Source organism: Salvelinus fontinalis, chromosome 26, assembly GCF_029448725.1.
Source record: "Salvelinus fontinalis isolate EN_2023a chromosome 26, ASM2944872v1, whole genome shotgun sequence".
NCBI lineage: Eukaryota > Metazoa > Chordata > Actinopteri > Salmoniformes > Salmonidae > Salvelinus > Salvelinus fontinalis.
Window position 1 is genome coordinate 31,652,685 of NC_074690.1, and position 16,295 is coordinate 31,668,979.

A 16,295-nucleotide genomic window follows, 5' to 3' on the forward strand; every position below is an offset into this window, starting at 1 on the left:
ACTACTGCAGCATAAATACTGGAGGCTGAGACAGGAGCGGTCAGGAGACACTGTGGCCCCATCCGTAGAAACCCCCGGACAGGGCCAAACAGGAAGGATATAACCCCACCCACTTTGCCAAAGCACAGCCCCCGCACCACTAGAGGGATATCTTCAACCACCAACTTACAATCCTGAGACAAGGCCGAGTATAGCCAACAAAGATCTCCACCACAGCACAAACCAAGGGGGGCCGCCAACCCAGACAGGAAGATCACGTCAGTGACTCAACCCACTCAAGTGACGCACCCCTCCTAGGGACGGCATGAAAGAGCACCAGTAAGCCAGTGACTCAGCCCCTGTAATAGGGTTAGAGGCAGAGAATCCCAGTGGAGAGAGGGGAACCGGCCAGGCAGAGACAGCAAGGGCGGTTCGTTGCTCCAGAGCCTTTCCGTTCTCCTTCACACTCCTGGGCCAGACTACACTCAATTATATGACCTACTGAAGAGAAAGGTCTTCAGTAAAGACTTAAAGGTTGAGACCGAGTCTGCGTCTCTCACATGGGTAGGCAGACTGTTCCATAAAAATTGAGATCTATAGGAGAAAGCCCTGCCTCCCGCTGTTTGCTTAAAAATTCTAGGGACAATTAGGAGGCCTGCGTCTTGTGACCGTAGCGTACGTATTGGTATGTACGGCAGGACCAACTCGGAAAGATAGGTAGGAACAAGCCCATGTAACGCTTTATAGGTTAACAGTAAAACCTTGAAATCAGCCCTTGCCTTAACAGGAAGCCAGTGTAGGGAAGCTAGCACTGGAGTAATATGATCAAATTTCTTGGTTCTAGTCAGGTTTCTAGCAGCCGTATTTAGCACTAACTGAAGTTTATTTAGTGCTTTATCCGGGTAGCCGGAAAGTAGAGCATTGCAGTAGTCTAACCTAGAAGTAACAAATGCATGGATAAATTTTTCTGCATCATTTTTGGACAGAAAATTTCTGATTTTTGCAATGTTACGTAGATGGAAAAAAGCTGTCCTTGAAACAGTCTTGATATGTTCGTCAAAAGAGAGATCAGGGTCAAGAGTAACGCCAAGGTCCTTCACAGTTTTATTTGAGACGACTTTACAACCATCAAGATGAATTGTCAGATTTAACAGAAGATCTCTTTGTTTCTTGGGACCTAGAACAAGCATCTCTGTTTTGTCCGAGTTTAAAAGTAGAACGTTTTCAGCCATCCACTTCCTTATGTCTGAAACACAGGCTTCTAGCGAGGGCAATTTTGGGGCTTCACCATGTTTCATTGAAATGTACAGCTGTGTGTCATCCGCATAGCAGTGAAAGTTAACATTATGTTTTCAAATAACATCCCCAAGAGGTAAAATATATAGTGAAAACAATAGTGGTCCTAAAACGGAACCTTGAGGAACACCGAAATGTACAGTTGATTTGTCAGAGGACAAACCATTCACAGAGATAAACTGATATCTTTCCGACAGGTAAGATCTAAACCAGGCCAGAACTGGTCCGTGTAGACCAATTTGGGTTTCCAGTCTCTCCAAAAGAATGTGGTGATCGATGGTGTCAAAGGCAGCACTAAGGTCTAGTAGCACGAGGACAGATGCAGAGCCTCGGTCTGACGCCATTAAAAGGTCATTTACCACCTTCACAAGTGCAGTCTCAGTGCTATGATGGGGTCTAAAACCAGACGGAAGCATTTCGTATACATTGTTTGTCTTCAGAAAGGCAGTGAGTTGCTGCGCAACAGCTTTTTCCAAAATTTTTGAGAGGAATGGAAGATTCGATATAGGCCGATTAGTTTTTTATATTTTCCGGGTCAAGGTTTGGCTTTTTCAAGAGAGGCTTTATCACTGCCACTTTTAGTGAGTTTGGTACACATCCGGTGGATAGAGAGCTGTTTATTATGTTCAACATAGGAGGGCCAAGCACAGGAAGCAGCTCTTTCAGTAGTTTAGTAGGATTGGATCCAGTATGCAGCTTGAAGGTTTAGAGGCCATGATCATTTTCATCATTGTGTCAAGAGATATAGTACTAAAACACTTAAGTGTCTCTCCCGATCCCAGGCCCTGGCAGAGCTGTGCAGATCCAGGACAGCTAAGCCCTGGAGGAATACGCAGATTCAAAGAGGAGTCCGTAATTTGCTTTCTAATGGTCATGATCTTTTCCTCAAAGAAGTTCATGAATTTATTACTGCTGAAGTGAAAGCCATCCTCTCTTGGGGAATGCTGCTTTTTAGTTAGCTTTGCAACAGTATCAAAAAGAAATTTTGGATTGTTCTTATTTTCCTTGATAAAGTTGGAAAAGTAGGATGATCGAGCAGCAGTGAGGGCTCTTCGGTACTGCACGGTACTGTCTTTCCAAGCTAGTCGGAAGACTTCCAGTTTGGTGTGGCGCCATTTCCGTTCCAATTTCCTGGAAGCTTGCTTCAAAGCTCGGGTATTTTCTGTACACCAGGGAGCTAGTTTCTTATGACAAATGTTTTTCGTTTTTAGGGGTGCAACTGCATCTAGGGTATTGCGCAAGGTTAAATTGAGTTCCTCAGTTAAGTGGTTAACTGATTTTTGTCCTCTGACGTCCTTGGGTAGGCAGAAGGAGTCTGGAAGGGCATCAAGGAATTTTTGTGTTGTCTGAGAATTTATAGCACGACTTTTGATGCTCCTTGGTTGGGGTCTGAGCAGATTATTTGTTGCGATTGCAAACGTAATAAAATGGTGGTCCGATAGTCCAGGATTATGTGGAAAAACATTAAGATCTACAACATTTATTCCATGGGACAAAACTAGGTCCAGAGTATGACTGTGGCAGTGAGTAGGTCCAGAGACATGTTGGACAAAACCCACTGAGTCGATGATGGCTCCGAAAGACTTTTGGAGTGGGTCTGTGGACTTCTCCATATGAATATTAAAATCACCAAAAATTAGAATATGATCTGCTATGACTACAAGGTCTGATAGGAATTCAGGGAACTCAGAGAGGAACGCTGTATATGGCCCAGGAGGCCTGTAAACAGTAGCTATAAAAAGTGATTGAGTAGGCTGCATAGATTTCATGACTAGAAGCTCAAAAGACGAAAACGTCATTTAATTTTTTGTAAATTTAAATTTGCTATCGTAAATGTTAGCAACACCTCCGCCTTTGCGGGATGCACGGGGGATATGGTCACTAGTGTAACCAGGAGGTGAGGCTTCATTTAACACAGTAAATTCATCATGCTTAAGCCATGTTTCAGTCAGGCCAATCACATCAAGATTATGATCAGTGATTAGTTCATTGACTATGACTGCCTTTGAAGTGAGGGATCTAACATTAAGTAACCCTATTTTGAGATGTGAGGTATCACGATCTCTTTCAATAATGGCAGGAATGGAGGAGGTCTTTATCCTAATAAGATTGCTAAGGCGAACACCGCCATGTTTAGTTTTGCCCAACCTAGGTCGAGGCACAGACACAGTCTCAATGGGTATGGCTGAGCTGACTACACTGACTGTGCTATTGGCAGACTCCACTAAGCTGGCAGGTTGGCTAACAGCCTGCTGCCTGGCCTGGACCCTATTTCATTGTGGGGCTAGAGGAGTTAGAGCCCTATCTAAGTTGGTAGATAAGATGAGAGCACCCCTCCAGCTAGGATGGAGTCCGTCACTCCTCAGCAGGTCAGGCTTGGTCCTGTTTGTGGGTGAGTCCCAGAAAGAGGGCCAATTATCTACAAATTCTATCTTTTGGGAGGGGCAGAAAACAGTTTTCAACCAGCGATTGAGTGTTGAGACTCTGCTGTAGAGCTCGTCACTCCCCCTAACTGGGAGGGGGGCCAGAGACAATTACTCGATGCCGACACATCTTTCTAGCTGATTTACACGCTGAAGCTATGTTGCACTTGGTGACCTCTGACTGTTTCATCCTAACATCGTTGGTGCCGACGTGGATAACAATATCTCTATACTCTCTACACTCGCCAGATTTAGCTTTAGCCAGCACCATCTTTAGATTAGCCTGAACGTCGGTAGCCCTGCCCCCTGGTAAACAGTGTATGATCGCTGGGTGATTCGTTTTAAGTCTAATACTGCGGGTAATGGAGTCGCCAATGACTAGGGTTTTCAATTTGTCAGAGCTAATGGTTGGAGCCTTCGGCGTCTCAGATCCCGTAGCAGGAGGAGTAGAGACAAGAGAACACTCAGCCTCAGACTCCGACTCGCTACATAATGGGGAGAACCGGTTGAAAGTTTCTGTCGGCTGAATGAGCGACACCAGTTGAGCATTCCTACAGCATTTCCCTCCAGAAGCCATGAGAAAGTTGTCCGGCTGCGGGGACTGTGCGGGGGGGTTTATACTAACGTTACTATCTGTACTTACTGGTGGCACAGACGCTGTTTCTTCCTTTCCTACACTGAAATTACCCTTGCCTAACGATTGCGTCTGAAGCTGGGCTTGTAGCACAGCTATCCTCGCCGTAAGGCGATCGTTCTCCTGTATATTATGAGTACAGCGACTGCAATTAGAAGACATCATGTTAATGTTACTACTTAGCTTCGGCTGTTGAAGGTGCTGACGAACCATGTCCAGATAAAGCGTCCGGAGTGAAAAAGTTGAATAAGGGAAAAAAGTTGCGATGGAAAAACTAAAAATATAAACGGTAATTAAAAAGAAAAAAAAAGAAAACGTAAAGTTGTCAGCTAGCAAAGTAAAGTTGGCAGCAAAACGCACAGCAACAAAACGCACAGCAACACGTCTGCAAATTCAACAGGAAGGTGTGACATTCAACAGTTCACCTTTAAAACAATTGGATCAGAGTGCATATTATTGACCCATGGTTGTTTGAACAAAACAATACACAGAAAGCAACGGCAAACTTTGCCCACTACAGTATTTAAAGGATTTAGTATGATCTGTTCCGTCTGAGACATTTGATTTGAATGCTAAGCCATATCCTTCTCACATGAGACATCTCACAGTCCCTTTTCATGTCTCTCTCTCCCTAGCCTGTCAGTGTTTAGGGGAGGGTTCCTATGACTCCATTTGTAACCAAGTATCAGGCCAGTGTCTGTGTCGCCCTGGGGTGGTGGGACAGCAGTGTGATCGCTGTGCCGGGTCAGGCCTCCGCTTCCCCCAGTGTTCAGGTAACCTCTCGGCCTCACTAGACACTTTCTTCCTTTTCTTTTTTATTATCCGTTCATATTATTGTGGTTTATTTAGACAGGTTAGAATTAGAGGGGGAGGGTGGACACAGAGATCGAACCCATTGTCTCTGGGGTCAGAACATACAGTCGGAAGTTTACATACACTTAGGTTGGAGTCATTTAAACTCGTTTTTCAACCACTCCACAAATTTGTTGTTAACAATCACGCTGTTTTTATTTTTAAGGAGCGAGCTGGTAAGGGGAAAAGAAAACAATGGAGGTATTCTCTGATTCTCAATGGCCAACGGCCCAGTACAACCACCAGCCAAGATCTTGCATGCTTCTCTCTGCCAGGCTTGACTTGACCAGTCTGTCACCCTTAGTGCCACAAAGGGCACAGTCAGTGCCAGTGTAAATATGGTTAAAGAGATGCATTTGTCATATCCTGCTGTAAAAATGTGCCTAAGAAGGGCTCATTGGCGATGGCACATCCTGTGGGAAAGACTGTGGGGCTTCCCGTTGTATATTTGAGCCTAAATCTAGCTTTTCGGCATTGAAATGTGAGCTAAAAGGGGTATTTTGTGTATTCAGAGATTGTTTGCCATCTGACATGAGTCTTTTTGTGTATGTGTGTGTTCAGGGTGTGTGTGTGACCGCGGTGGATCAGTGCTGGAGTTGTGTGATGCGTCAGGGCGCTGCATTTGTCGTGATGGTGTGGAGGGTGAGAGATGTGACCGCTGTCGACCAGGACACCACTCATTCCCTAACTGCCAAGGTGAGAAACCTGTCGCCCACCTCCCTCTCACCAAACCACACCTCAAATAGCATGTGTCTTCTGACTTGTATCTTTGTGTTTGTTCAGAGTGTGTGTGTGATGGCAGTGGTTCGGTGCTGGACATGTGTGATGCATCAGGGCGCTGCGTGTGTCGTGGAGGGGTGGAGGGCGAGAGATGTGACCGCTGTCGACCGGGTTACCACTCCTTTCCTAACTGCCAAGGTCAGAAACCTTTCCCTCTCATCAAACCACAACTGAAATAGATCAACAATTGTCATCCTCTTTGAAGTTAATTTTACCACGTAAACATGGCCTCACGAAAGTTCAAGTTGTTTGAAAATCAATTGTTTTGTTTAATTGTTGACAAAAATCAATCAACCTGTAGTTGATGTAAACCGTAATCACTTTCCCACCACTTCAGTGTGCCGCTGTGACGGTGCAGGTGTGACTGACAGGGTCTGTGGGCCCAACGGACAGTGCAGTTGCCGTGTCAACTACTTCGGAAGTCAATGTGACCAGTGTGCCCCTGGTTACTATGGATACCCAGACTGTGCCTGTACGTGTTTTAATCCTCTTGTTTTGGCCGCACCCATGGGAGGGCTACTGTATTGCAGACACTGATATGCCCACAGTGACCTTTCCATGACCTAGCTGTTGCTGCTGTTGGATAAACCGATGGGCATAATCCCACAGGGCTTAATGTAGCCTCCTCTTCAGCTCTGTAGAGCTACGTACCTTGATTCACCCACAATAACATGTAAATCCCAACACTTATTCACATTAATTTACCCCATAGAAATATAATCTAATCTAGTCATTCTATTTCTATTATTGACCCATGGTTGTTTGAACAAAACAATACACAGAAAGCAACGGCAAACTTTGCCCACTACAGTATTTAAAGGATTTAGTATGATCTGTTCCGTCTGAGACATTTGATTTGAATGCTAAGCCATATCCTTCTCACATGAGACATCTCACAGTCCCTCTCCATGTCTCTGTCTCCCTAGCCTGTCAGTGTTTAGGGGAGGGTTCCTATGACTCCATGTGTAACCAAGTATCAGGCCAGTGTCTGTGTCGCCCTGGGGTGGTGGGACAGCAGTGTGATCGCTGTGCCGGGTCAGGCCTCCGCTTCCCCCAGTGTTCAGGTAACCTCTCGGCCTCACTAGACACTTTCTTCCTTTTCTTTTTTATTATCCGTTCATATTATTGTGGTTTATTTAGACAGGTTAGAATTAGAGGGGGAGGGTGGACACAGAGATCGAACCCATTGTCTCTGGGGTCAGAACATACAGTCGGAAGTTTACATACACTTAGGTTGGAGTCATTAAAACTCGTTTTTCAACCACTCCACAAATTTGTTGTTAACAAACTATAGTTTTGGCAAGTTGGTTAGAACATCTACTTTGTTCATGACACAAGTCGTTTTGCCAACAATTGTTTACAGACAGGTTATTTCACTTATAATTCACTGTATCACAATTCCAGTGGGTCAGAAGTTTACATACACTAAGTTGACTGCCTTTAAACAGCTTGGAAAATTCCAGAAAATTGTCATGGCTTTAGAAGCTTCTGATAGGCTAATTGACATCATTTGAGTCAATTGGAGGTGTACCTGTGGATGTACTTCAAGGCCTACCTTCAAACTCAGCACCTCTTTGCTTGACATTATGGGAAAATCAAAAGAAATCAGCCAAGACCTCAGAAAAAAAATTGTAGACCTTCACAAGTCTGGTCCATCCTTGGGAGCAATTTCCAAACGCCTGAAGGTACCACGTTCATCTGTACAAACAATAGTACGTAAGTATAAACACCATGGGACCACGCAGCCGACATACCGCTCAGGAAGGAGACGCGCTCTGTCTCCTAGAGATGAACGTACTTTGGTGCGAAAAGTGTAAATCGATCCCAGAACAACACAAAGGACCTTGTGAAGATGCTGGAGGAAACAGGTACAAAAGTATCTATATCCACAGTAAAACGAGTCCTATATCGACATTACATGATAGGCCGCTCAGCAAGGAAGAAGCCACTGCTCCAAAACCGCCATATAAATGCCAGACTACGGTTTGCAACTGCACATGGGGACAAAGATCGTACTTTTTGGAGAAATGTCCTCTGGTCTGATGAAACAAAAATAGAACTGTTTGGCCATAATGACCATCATTATGTTAGGAAGAAAAATGGGGAGGCTTGCAAGCCGAAGAACACCATCCCAACCGTGAAGCACGGGGGTGGCAGCATCATGTTGTGGGGGTGCTTTGCTGCAGGAGGGACTGGTGCACCTCATAAAATAGATGGCATCATGAGGAGGAAAATTATGTGGATATATTGAAGCAACATCTCAAGACATCAGTCAGGAAGTTAAAGCTTGGTCGCAAATGGGTCTTCCAAATGGACAATGACCGCAAGCATACTTCCAAAGTTGTGGCAAAATTGCTTAAGGACAACAAAGTCAATGTATTGGAGTGGCCATCACAAAGCCCTGACCTCAATCCCATGTAAAATTTGTTGGCAGAACTGTAAAAGAGTGTGCGAGCAAGGAGGCCTACAAACCTGACTCAGTTACACTAGCTCTGTCAGGAGGAATGGGTCAAAATTCACCCAACTTATTGTGGGAAACTTCTGGAAGGCTACCCAAAACGTTTGACCCAAGTTAAACAATTTAAAGGCAATGCTACCAAATACTAACTGAGTGTATGTAAACTTCTGACCCACTAGAAATGTGATGAAAGAAATCAAAGCTGAAAAGTCATTCTCTCTACTATTATTCTGACATTTAACAAAGTAAAGTGGTGATCCTAACTGACCTAAGACAGGGAATTTTTACTGGGATTAAATGTCAGGAATTGTATAAAACAGAGTTTAAATGTATTTGGCTAAGATGTATGTAAACTTCTGACTTCAACTGTATGTGGTAGGAACCAGGTGTGTTCCCACAAGACCACGGGCTCTATACTCTATACTCATACTCATCTATACTCATTGGCTACCTGTAACCTAAACCGTCTTTGTGATGTGGAGATAGAGGTGGTCCTAAGATGTGGCATCCCCACGGGAGATGGTTCAAGGGTTGTGTTTCACAGGGGGGTGTTGTCTCAATGTGGTTTATTCAATGTGTAAAATGTATTAGTGTGGAGATTGTTTTCATATCCAGCCTAGTGGTACAGGTTTACTTCAAGTCCAGACCTTGCTAACAAAGTACTGTTCTGTAAATGTATGCTTAGAGCATAGCTGTCTGTCCTCTACATAAAATAAGAATTTGGGTGAAGTTTTACAGACCTGCAATTGATTGCTTTTGTGAGTGTACTGTACTTATTACATTAGCACACTTGCCACTTAGTTACATTTGGTTCCCTGTTGATCCATATAGAGCAGGAGGTCAGGAGCACACACCTGGTGTCTTAGCTCTAAATCAGTCCCTGTGTTAGAGGGGAGCAATGAAAATATTCAGTGGAACTGGCTTTGAGGTCCAGAGTGGAGTTTGAGGGATATAGATTCATGTAAATATTTTCCCCTCAACCTACGACATCGTTTCTTCCAGCCTCCATCACCCAGTGTAACCCAGCAGGGTCAGAGGTCAGCACAGCAGATCCACAAACGGTACGTAGCCTATGCCTCCCACAACATGGCTGACTGAGAAATCTTTACTTTACTTTATGAGATTTATTTGCCTTCCCCAACATGGCAAACTCTCAGCCTTATTATCTTGATTGTTTTAGTAGCTGAGGCAATGGGAGTACCTGCAGTCATAAAACAAGGGCCTGTGGTCATCAGTTGTTGTGTTCACATGTGTCTATTCCACAGGAGGTTGGTGGCAACTTAATTGGGGAGGACAGACTCATAGTAATGGCTGGAGTGGAATAAATGGAATGGTATCTAACTCATCAAAGACATGGTCTCCATGTGTTTGATACCATTCCATTCAATCCATTCCAGCCATTATTATGCGCTGTCCTCCCCTCAGCAGCCTCCTGTGCTCTATTCACATTCCTATATCTGATAACAGTATTGCTAAACCCCGTATCTGGTAATGTTTACGAGGAAGTGTTTTTTTTTTTTACTGCCCGCTGGAAATGACAATTAACTGTAATCAAAAGAGGAAAAGCGACTTCCTTCCATTAAAAGAAAATAACGGAACACGGCCTGGCTGTATCAATGCTTCAGTAACGCAGGATTTCCAGAAGCTGATTTGACCCTTTTTCTTCCTTGGGGGTTTGCTTTGTGTGAAATGTTTAGTTGGAAGGGAAACATCCTTAACACTGTGAATAGTTATTGAAATGTATTACACAACTGGATCAATTGGATTTCGGTTAAGTGTAATCTTTTGTTTTAGGGTTTTGTTCCACATTAAAGCACAGCTTCTACTTTTTAAACAGTGTTCTCCAATATGCTGTAAGTAAGTAAATAGCCTTGTCTGAGCCAGGACAGCCCGTAAGGTAGGAGCCTATCTGTTGTTTCTGTAGCTTGATACATCGCCTGGACAGGACACTAGTCTGTGGCAGGGCCTTACACCAATCCTTCTCCTTAATGCTGAGTACCAAGCCAATGCTGTGTCTCCATGTGATGCTGAGTCAAATATCCATCTCTAAATCATTCCAAGCTGTCTGCTTCATAACATACTGTTCCCGAGGCACCTCCAGTGCCAAAAGAAGGGACTGTTTGATTGTCTCTGAGGGAAAAGCTTACTTGACATTTGCTGGCATTTAAGCTGATATTAGCATTTGCGTTGACTCTTTTCTTCATTACTGTGTCTGTCTGTCTATGTGGGTCGTCCTGACACAGGGTTCCTGTGGCTGCCTGCCCAACGTGGAGGGAACACTGTGTGACATGTGTAAACCTCTCTACTGGAACCTGGCAACAGAGAACCCCAGCGGCTGTATAGGTTGGTGACCTAGATATGACCCTAACCGACTAAAGCCTCGTCCCATTCTATGTGTTGTAGCCAGTTTTTCTAGCGTTCATGAATAGAAGATTTGGATACAGCACATATGATACAGAACAATGGGCTAACATTACTTTACTGATATCTGCAGCATCAGACAACAGAAATCCTGATGTAAAATCAATATTTCATCCATTGCTAATTAGTCTGTTGGAAAAGGACAATTTGATATACAGTACCAATCAAAAGTTTGGACACACCTACTCATTCAAAGGTGATTGTGGAGGCCAGGTCATCTGATGCAGCACTCCATCACTCGCCTTCTACGTCAAATAGCCCTTACACAGCCTGGAGGTCTTTTGGGGTCATTGTCATGTTGTAAAACAAGCATAAACCAGATGGTATGGAGTATCTCTGCAGAATGCTGTGGTAGTCATGCTGGTTAAGTGTGCCTTGAATTCTAAATAAATCACTGACAGTCTCACCAGCAAAGCACTCCCACACCATCACACCTCCTCCTCCATGCTTCCCGGTGGGAACCACACATGCAGAGATCATCCGTTCACCTATTCTGCGTCTCACACAGACATGACGGTTGGAACCAAAAATCTAAAATATGGACTCATCAGACCAAAGGACAGATTTCCACCAGTCTAATGTCCATTGCTCGTGTTTGTTGGCCTAAGCAAGTCTCTTCTTCTTATTGGTGTCCTTTAGTAGTGGTTTCTTTGCAGATATTTGACCATGAAAGCCTGATTCATGCAGTCTCCTCTGAACAGTTGATGTTGAGACGTGTCTGTTACTTAAACTCTGTGAAGCATTTATTTGGGCTGCAATTTCTGAGGCTGGTAACCTCTAATGAACTTCTCCTCTGCAACAGAGGCAGCTCTGGGTTTTCTTTTCCTGTGGCGGTTCTCATGAGAGCCAGTTGCGACTTGAAGAAACTTTCAAAGTTCTTGAAATGTTCCGTATTGACTGACCTTCATGTTTTAAAGTAATGATGGACTGTTGTTTCTCTTTGCTTATTTGAGCTGTTCTTGCCATAATATGGACTTGGTCTTTTACCAAATAGGGCTAGCTTCTGTATACCACCCCTACCTTGTTACAACATAACTGATTGGCTGAAACGCATTAAGAAATAAAGAAATTCCACATATTGACTTTTAACAGGGCACACCTGTTAATTGAAATGCATTCCTGGTGACTACCTCATGAATCTGGTTGAGAGAATGCCAAGAGTCTGCAAAGCTGTCATCAAGGCAAAGGGTGGCTACTTTGAAGAATCTAAAATATATTTTAATTTGTTTAACACTTTTTTGGTTACTACATGATTCAATACAGTATGTGTTACTTCATAGTTTTGATGCCTTTACTATTATTCTACAATGTAGAAAATAGTAAAAATAAAGAAAAACCCTTGAATGAGTAGGTGTGTCCAAACCTTTGACTGGTACTGTACTTGGTAACAGTATAGTGTTTCTTTTTGAGTGTCCTGGTCTGTTAAAACCTGAAAAGAAAGAAAAAGCGAGAAAAAACTCCAATCCCTCCAGAAATCTGGGTTGCACTGCACACCTGCGTGTGGAGAAGGCAGCAATCAGCAGTGTTTTCAGCAGTATTAGATAACGGGTGTTATTAAACCTGAGGAAGTGCTGACATCAGAAACCACTCTGCCTCTTCGCCCAGGAGACATGGCAGCATGTCAGAAACAACTCTTTCTTTCTGTCCCTCCTAAGGATGTTTTGGGGAAACATGTTAACACAGAGCGCCCAAGGGAAAAGTGTGCTTCTCTTCTCAACGTGGTGCTCTGTTAACAGCAGTGTCACTAAAACTTTGTAGGTCCATGAGGTAAATGCTTTTTGATTAGAACGGAGTACATCTTTGCCAGTGCAACAATAACCTCCCAGTCAAGGATGGGATACAGGTGTCAGTTGTACGGGGGAAAAGAAAATGAGAATACCCCTTGCTTAAAGAAACATGTGCCCTAAAATCACCTTCCTCATCCTCATAATTCAGAGCTGACTTTCTTCTCAACTAGCCAGTGCAGTGTAGGAACAGCCGTAGGCTTTGTCCAGATACCTGTCTAGAGTTACAGCTCTACTCTGCAGCAAGAATGTTATCACCACCGCCTGCCTGCTGCCAGGAGATATATGGATGGAGGGAAGAAAGAAGAGCTTTTAATATTCCAGAAATGCCTCAGGTTTTAATGTGGCTGAACGGATACTGAGGGTTGTTCTCTGACAGACAGAGAGAGAGAGCAGTGGCTCCCCTGGTCCTTTGATGTGGATATGTGCAGCTGTCACGAGAATTTTCTATCACAATGATAATAACTAACAATCAATAGCTTTGACCAATCCCCGAGGTTTGTAAGACTATGGGTTTAATAATAATTAGGCAAAGACTCAGCTTATGCAAAAGATTAGTACCGTTTATCCAGAGAACGTTCTAAAGTCCACAATACAAAAACATCCATTTTATACTGGCTCCTTACGCACATACCTTCACACAAACATGTTCAAATCTTAAGCCACGCCTTGCTCAGACAGTCTGTTTTTCCACTACACAGATACATTGTTTCTTTAATCTGCAACATGTTTCATAATTTTCTGCAAGCCCAACAGTTTCTCCCCTCCACGGGTGGAGACAGCATGTCCTGTAAGGAACACAGTAGTCCAGCTTGTCTGTCGATAGCTCCTCTTATCATTTGTTTCACACTTGCACCCTGCTTACATACTAAAAAGGAACAAAAAGGTCCTTGTTCTAATTCTGACTAAAACTACACACATCATCAGATTATAGTTTTATGATTCTAATAAATTTCATACAATTATATGGTTTCAGGGTGGAATATTTTTAGTCATTACCATTAAGCATATAATTCCCTTATCAGCAGCTCAGAAGATTTTTGTTGCTTCTGTTTTTTATCCATGAAGGTGGTGGAATCCTGTAATCAGAGTTTATCCCCCCCTTTTCTCTCTCTATCTCCCTCTTTTCATCTTCCCTTTTACAGTTTGTATTCTAGAATTTCTCTGCTTCTGCGTTATTGTATTGTCATTGCATCACTGAATAATATGTGACTCATTAGTTTGAAGACTTTCTCATTTTATACTTCCTGTCTCTCTCCCAGAGTGTCGCTGTGGCATCAAAGGCACCCTGAGTGGGGTAGGAGAGTGTCAACAGGTGTGTCTGTCTACCTCTGTCTGTTCATACCGCCTTATGATGCTGATACATTATGTCCAGCACAACAGTACTAACTGATGGTAAATCATTTAACCATCAATTGCTTACTGTTTAACTAGGAGGTCCATTTGTCTTGGATATGTTCCTTTATTACACTACTAAATCCCAATTTACTTGGTAACATTCACCTATCACTGGCAGTTCCCCGTTAACTTCAACATTGTCTCCTATTGTAGAAAAGTGGCCAGTGTTACTGCAAGCCCAACGTGTGCAGCCATACCTGTGACACATGCACGGAGGGCTACTACCTGCTGCAGAAGAGGAACTATTTTGGCTGTCAAGGTGAGTCAGCTGACCAAACATGAACCAGACTGGCTTCCTAAGAACACACAGCCTTTATCTTATCCATCTAGCTAATGTGTTGAGACTCAGCCTCTGAATGTTTCACAGTGCAGGGTGTGCCTTTTTTATCCTACAAAGATTGTCACTCTTGACCAAACATTGTTTGAGTAATAGATACGTAGTTAACATGTTTGGGAGAAAACCTCGTGTCACGGCTTGACCTCATGATCAGTTATGGTTGTGTTTTAATCAGAAAGACCTCATTGACCTGCTGCTTCTCTCCGATAGGCTGCCAGTGTGATGTGGGAGGAGCCATAGGCAGAGGGTGTGATGAGATGTCTGGACAGTGCCAGTGTCGGAAGAACGTAGTGGGCCGCACCTGCACTGAGTAAGGACGGACTGAAACTAAACACAATCACATGTTTTTGACATTCTGCTTAAGTTCTCACACGAATTGGAGCAAATGTTGTTAAATATTGATGAATGGCAAGAAACAAACAGCAAATCCTAAAACCTCAGAGATTTCATGCATTCTAAATCAAGACTGCCATGATTATGTTCCAAACATATGAAACATTGCTCAAGTGTTTTATTCTTACTCACTCCATCCACCCCTTCTCCCCCCTCCTGTCTGACCGTACCAGGCCAGCACCTAACTACTACTTCTCCAGCCTGCACCACCTGAGGTATGAGGTGGAGGATGGCATCACCCCCAACGCCAGGCCCGTACGCTTCGGCTACGACCCCCAGACGTTCCCAGGATTCAGCTGGAGAGGTTACGCCATCATGTCCCCAGCGCAGGTAAGACACATGATGATGCTGATAGGTGGACCTTAAATCTGTTCCTGTCTGACCTGCTTGACATCTTCATTATTTAATAGTGGCTTTTTTCCCTTCTGCTTTAAGCCTCATTTCTGGTGTACATTCTTTGTAGAAGTGCTAGATGCTGCTACAAGCATTTCTTATGATGAATATGCTTGGTGGATGGTGTTGGCTTTTGTGGTGATTGTTGTGGTGGTAGTGTTTTTCTTTTGAGTGTGTTGGAGTGATTGTCGGCTGTACAGTAGCAGGCCACTCTCCCAGTCAGTCCTAACCCTGGGGTGTGTCAGAAATGGAACCGTATACCCTGTATAGTGTACTACTTTTGACACGGCTCTGGTCAAATTAGTGCCCTATATAGGGAATAAGGTGCCACCCCTGTTTCTCCTCAGCCAGAGGTGATCCTATCGTTAGCTGTGGGTTTCCCCGGCCCCTTCCACATAATGGTTCGCTACGTCACCACTACCCCCCGCAGACCCACACAGGGGCGGCGGCATAGGGGGCGAGCCCGAGCCAGGATCTTGGTGGTGGACGAGCCTGATTTTCACTCTTGCTGCGACTGTAAGTGATGGGTGTTTTCCCTCTGCTCGGCTATAGCCTGGTCCCGGATCTGTTTGTGCTGTCTTGCCTACTCCTGTGGTTGTGGGACCAGGCTAGCTTTGTTCTCCTCTGTTGATCAGCTTACTGCTTCGTCTTCCCTTTCTAACCCCCTTCTATCCCTCTACCTTGTCTACCAGCATGGCCTTCTAGTCTACTAACAGTATAACTGTACCCCCCCACCACCACCACAACCGTCCTGCACCCCCCCCCCCCCCATCAGCTGTGTCTGTCTAACTCCTGTCCCTGCAGAGTGAAGTGAGAGTAACAGTGCATGTGGACGAGGCAAGGCGATCCTTGTTCCAACTTGTCCTGCGGTACGCTAACCCCAGCAGCCAGGACAGTGTGACTGGTAGTGTAACGGCTACCTATGTCCGAGGTGGCCAAGGTAAGGCTGCCTCTCTAACTCCTGCTTCACACAACATCATATTCGTCTCCTATCAAACAGTTTTATCTCCCGTGCACCCCTCAAACACAGATACACGGATAAACTTACAGTATCGGCTGTAAAAGTGTTTCATGCAAGTCTTTCCGTGATCTTTTGTTTGGCAATGCTTTACTACAGGGATGAGCAACTCCAGTTCTCTAATTGCGC

The 16,295-nt window shown here is 44.2% G+C and overlaps 1 protein-coding gene across 3 annotated transcripts in view; it reads left to right on the forward strand.

The window, feature by feature from the left end:
* LOC129824116 (laminin subunit alpha-3-like) overlaps window positions 1–16,295 on the forward strand; it is a 122,055-nt gene that overhangs the window by 63,461 nt on the left and 42,299 nt on the right. For 2 of the 3 annotated variants that reach the window (XM_055883463.1, XM_055883464.1), the window contains 12 exons: window positions 4,968–5,105; window positions 5,746–5,880; window positions 5,968–6,102; window positions 6,302–6,436; window positions 6,891–7,028; window positions 9,425–9,483; window positions 10,666–10,765; window positions 13,890–13,942; window positions 14,179–14,284; window positions 14,573–14,672; window positions 14,929–15,085; window positions 15,496–15,664. In XM_055883463.1, the coding sequence (XP_055739438.1) occupies window positions 4,968–5,105; window positions 5,746–5,880; window positions 5,968–6,102; window positions 6,302–6,436; window positions 6,891–7,028; window positions 9,425–9,483; window positions 10,666–10,765; window positions 13,890–13,942; window positions 14,179–14,284; window positions 14,573–14,672; window positions 14,929–15,085; window positions 15,496–15,664 (1,425 nt within the window). Of the gene's footprint in view, window positions 1–4,967; window positions 5,881–5,967; window positions 6,103–6,301; window positions 6,437–6,890; window positions 7,029–9,424; window positions 9,484–10,665; window positions 10,766–13,889; window positions 13,943–14,178; window positions 14,285–14,572; window positions 14,673–14,928; window positions 15,086–15,495; window positions 15,665–16,295 lie in introns of all 3 variants that reach the window. The other variant, XM_055883465.1, reaches the window with a different exon arrangement.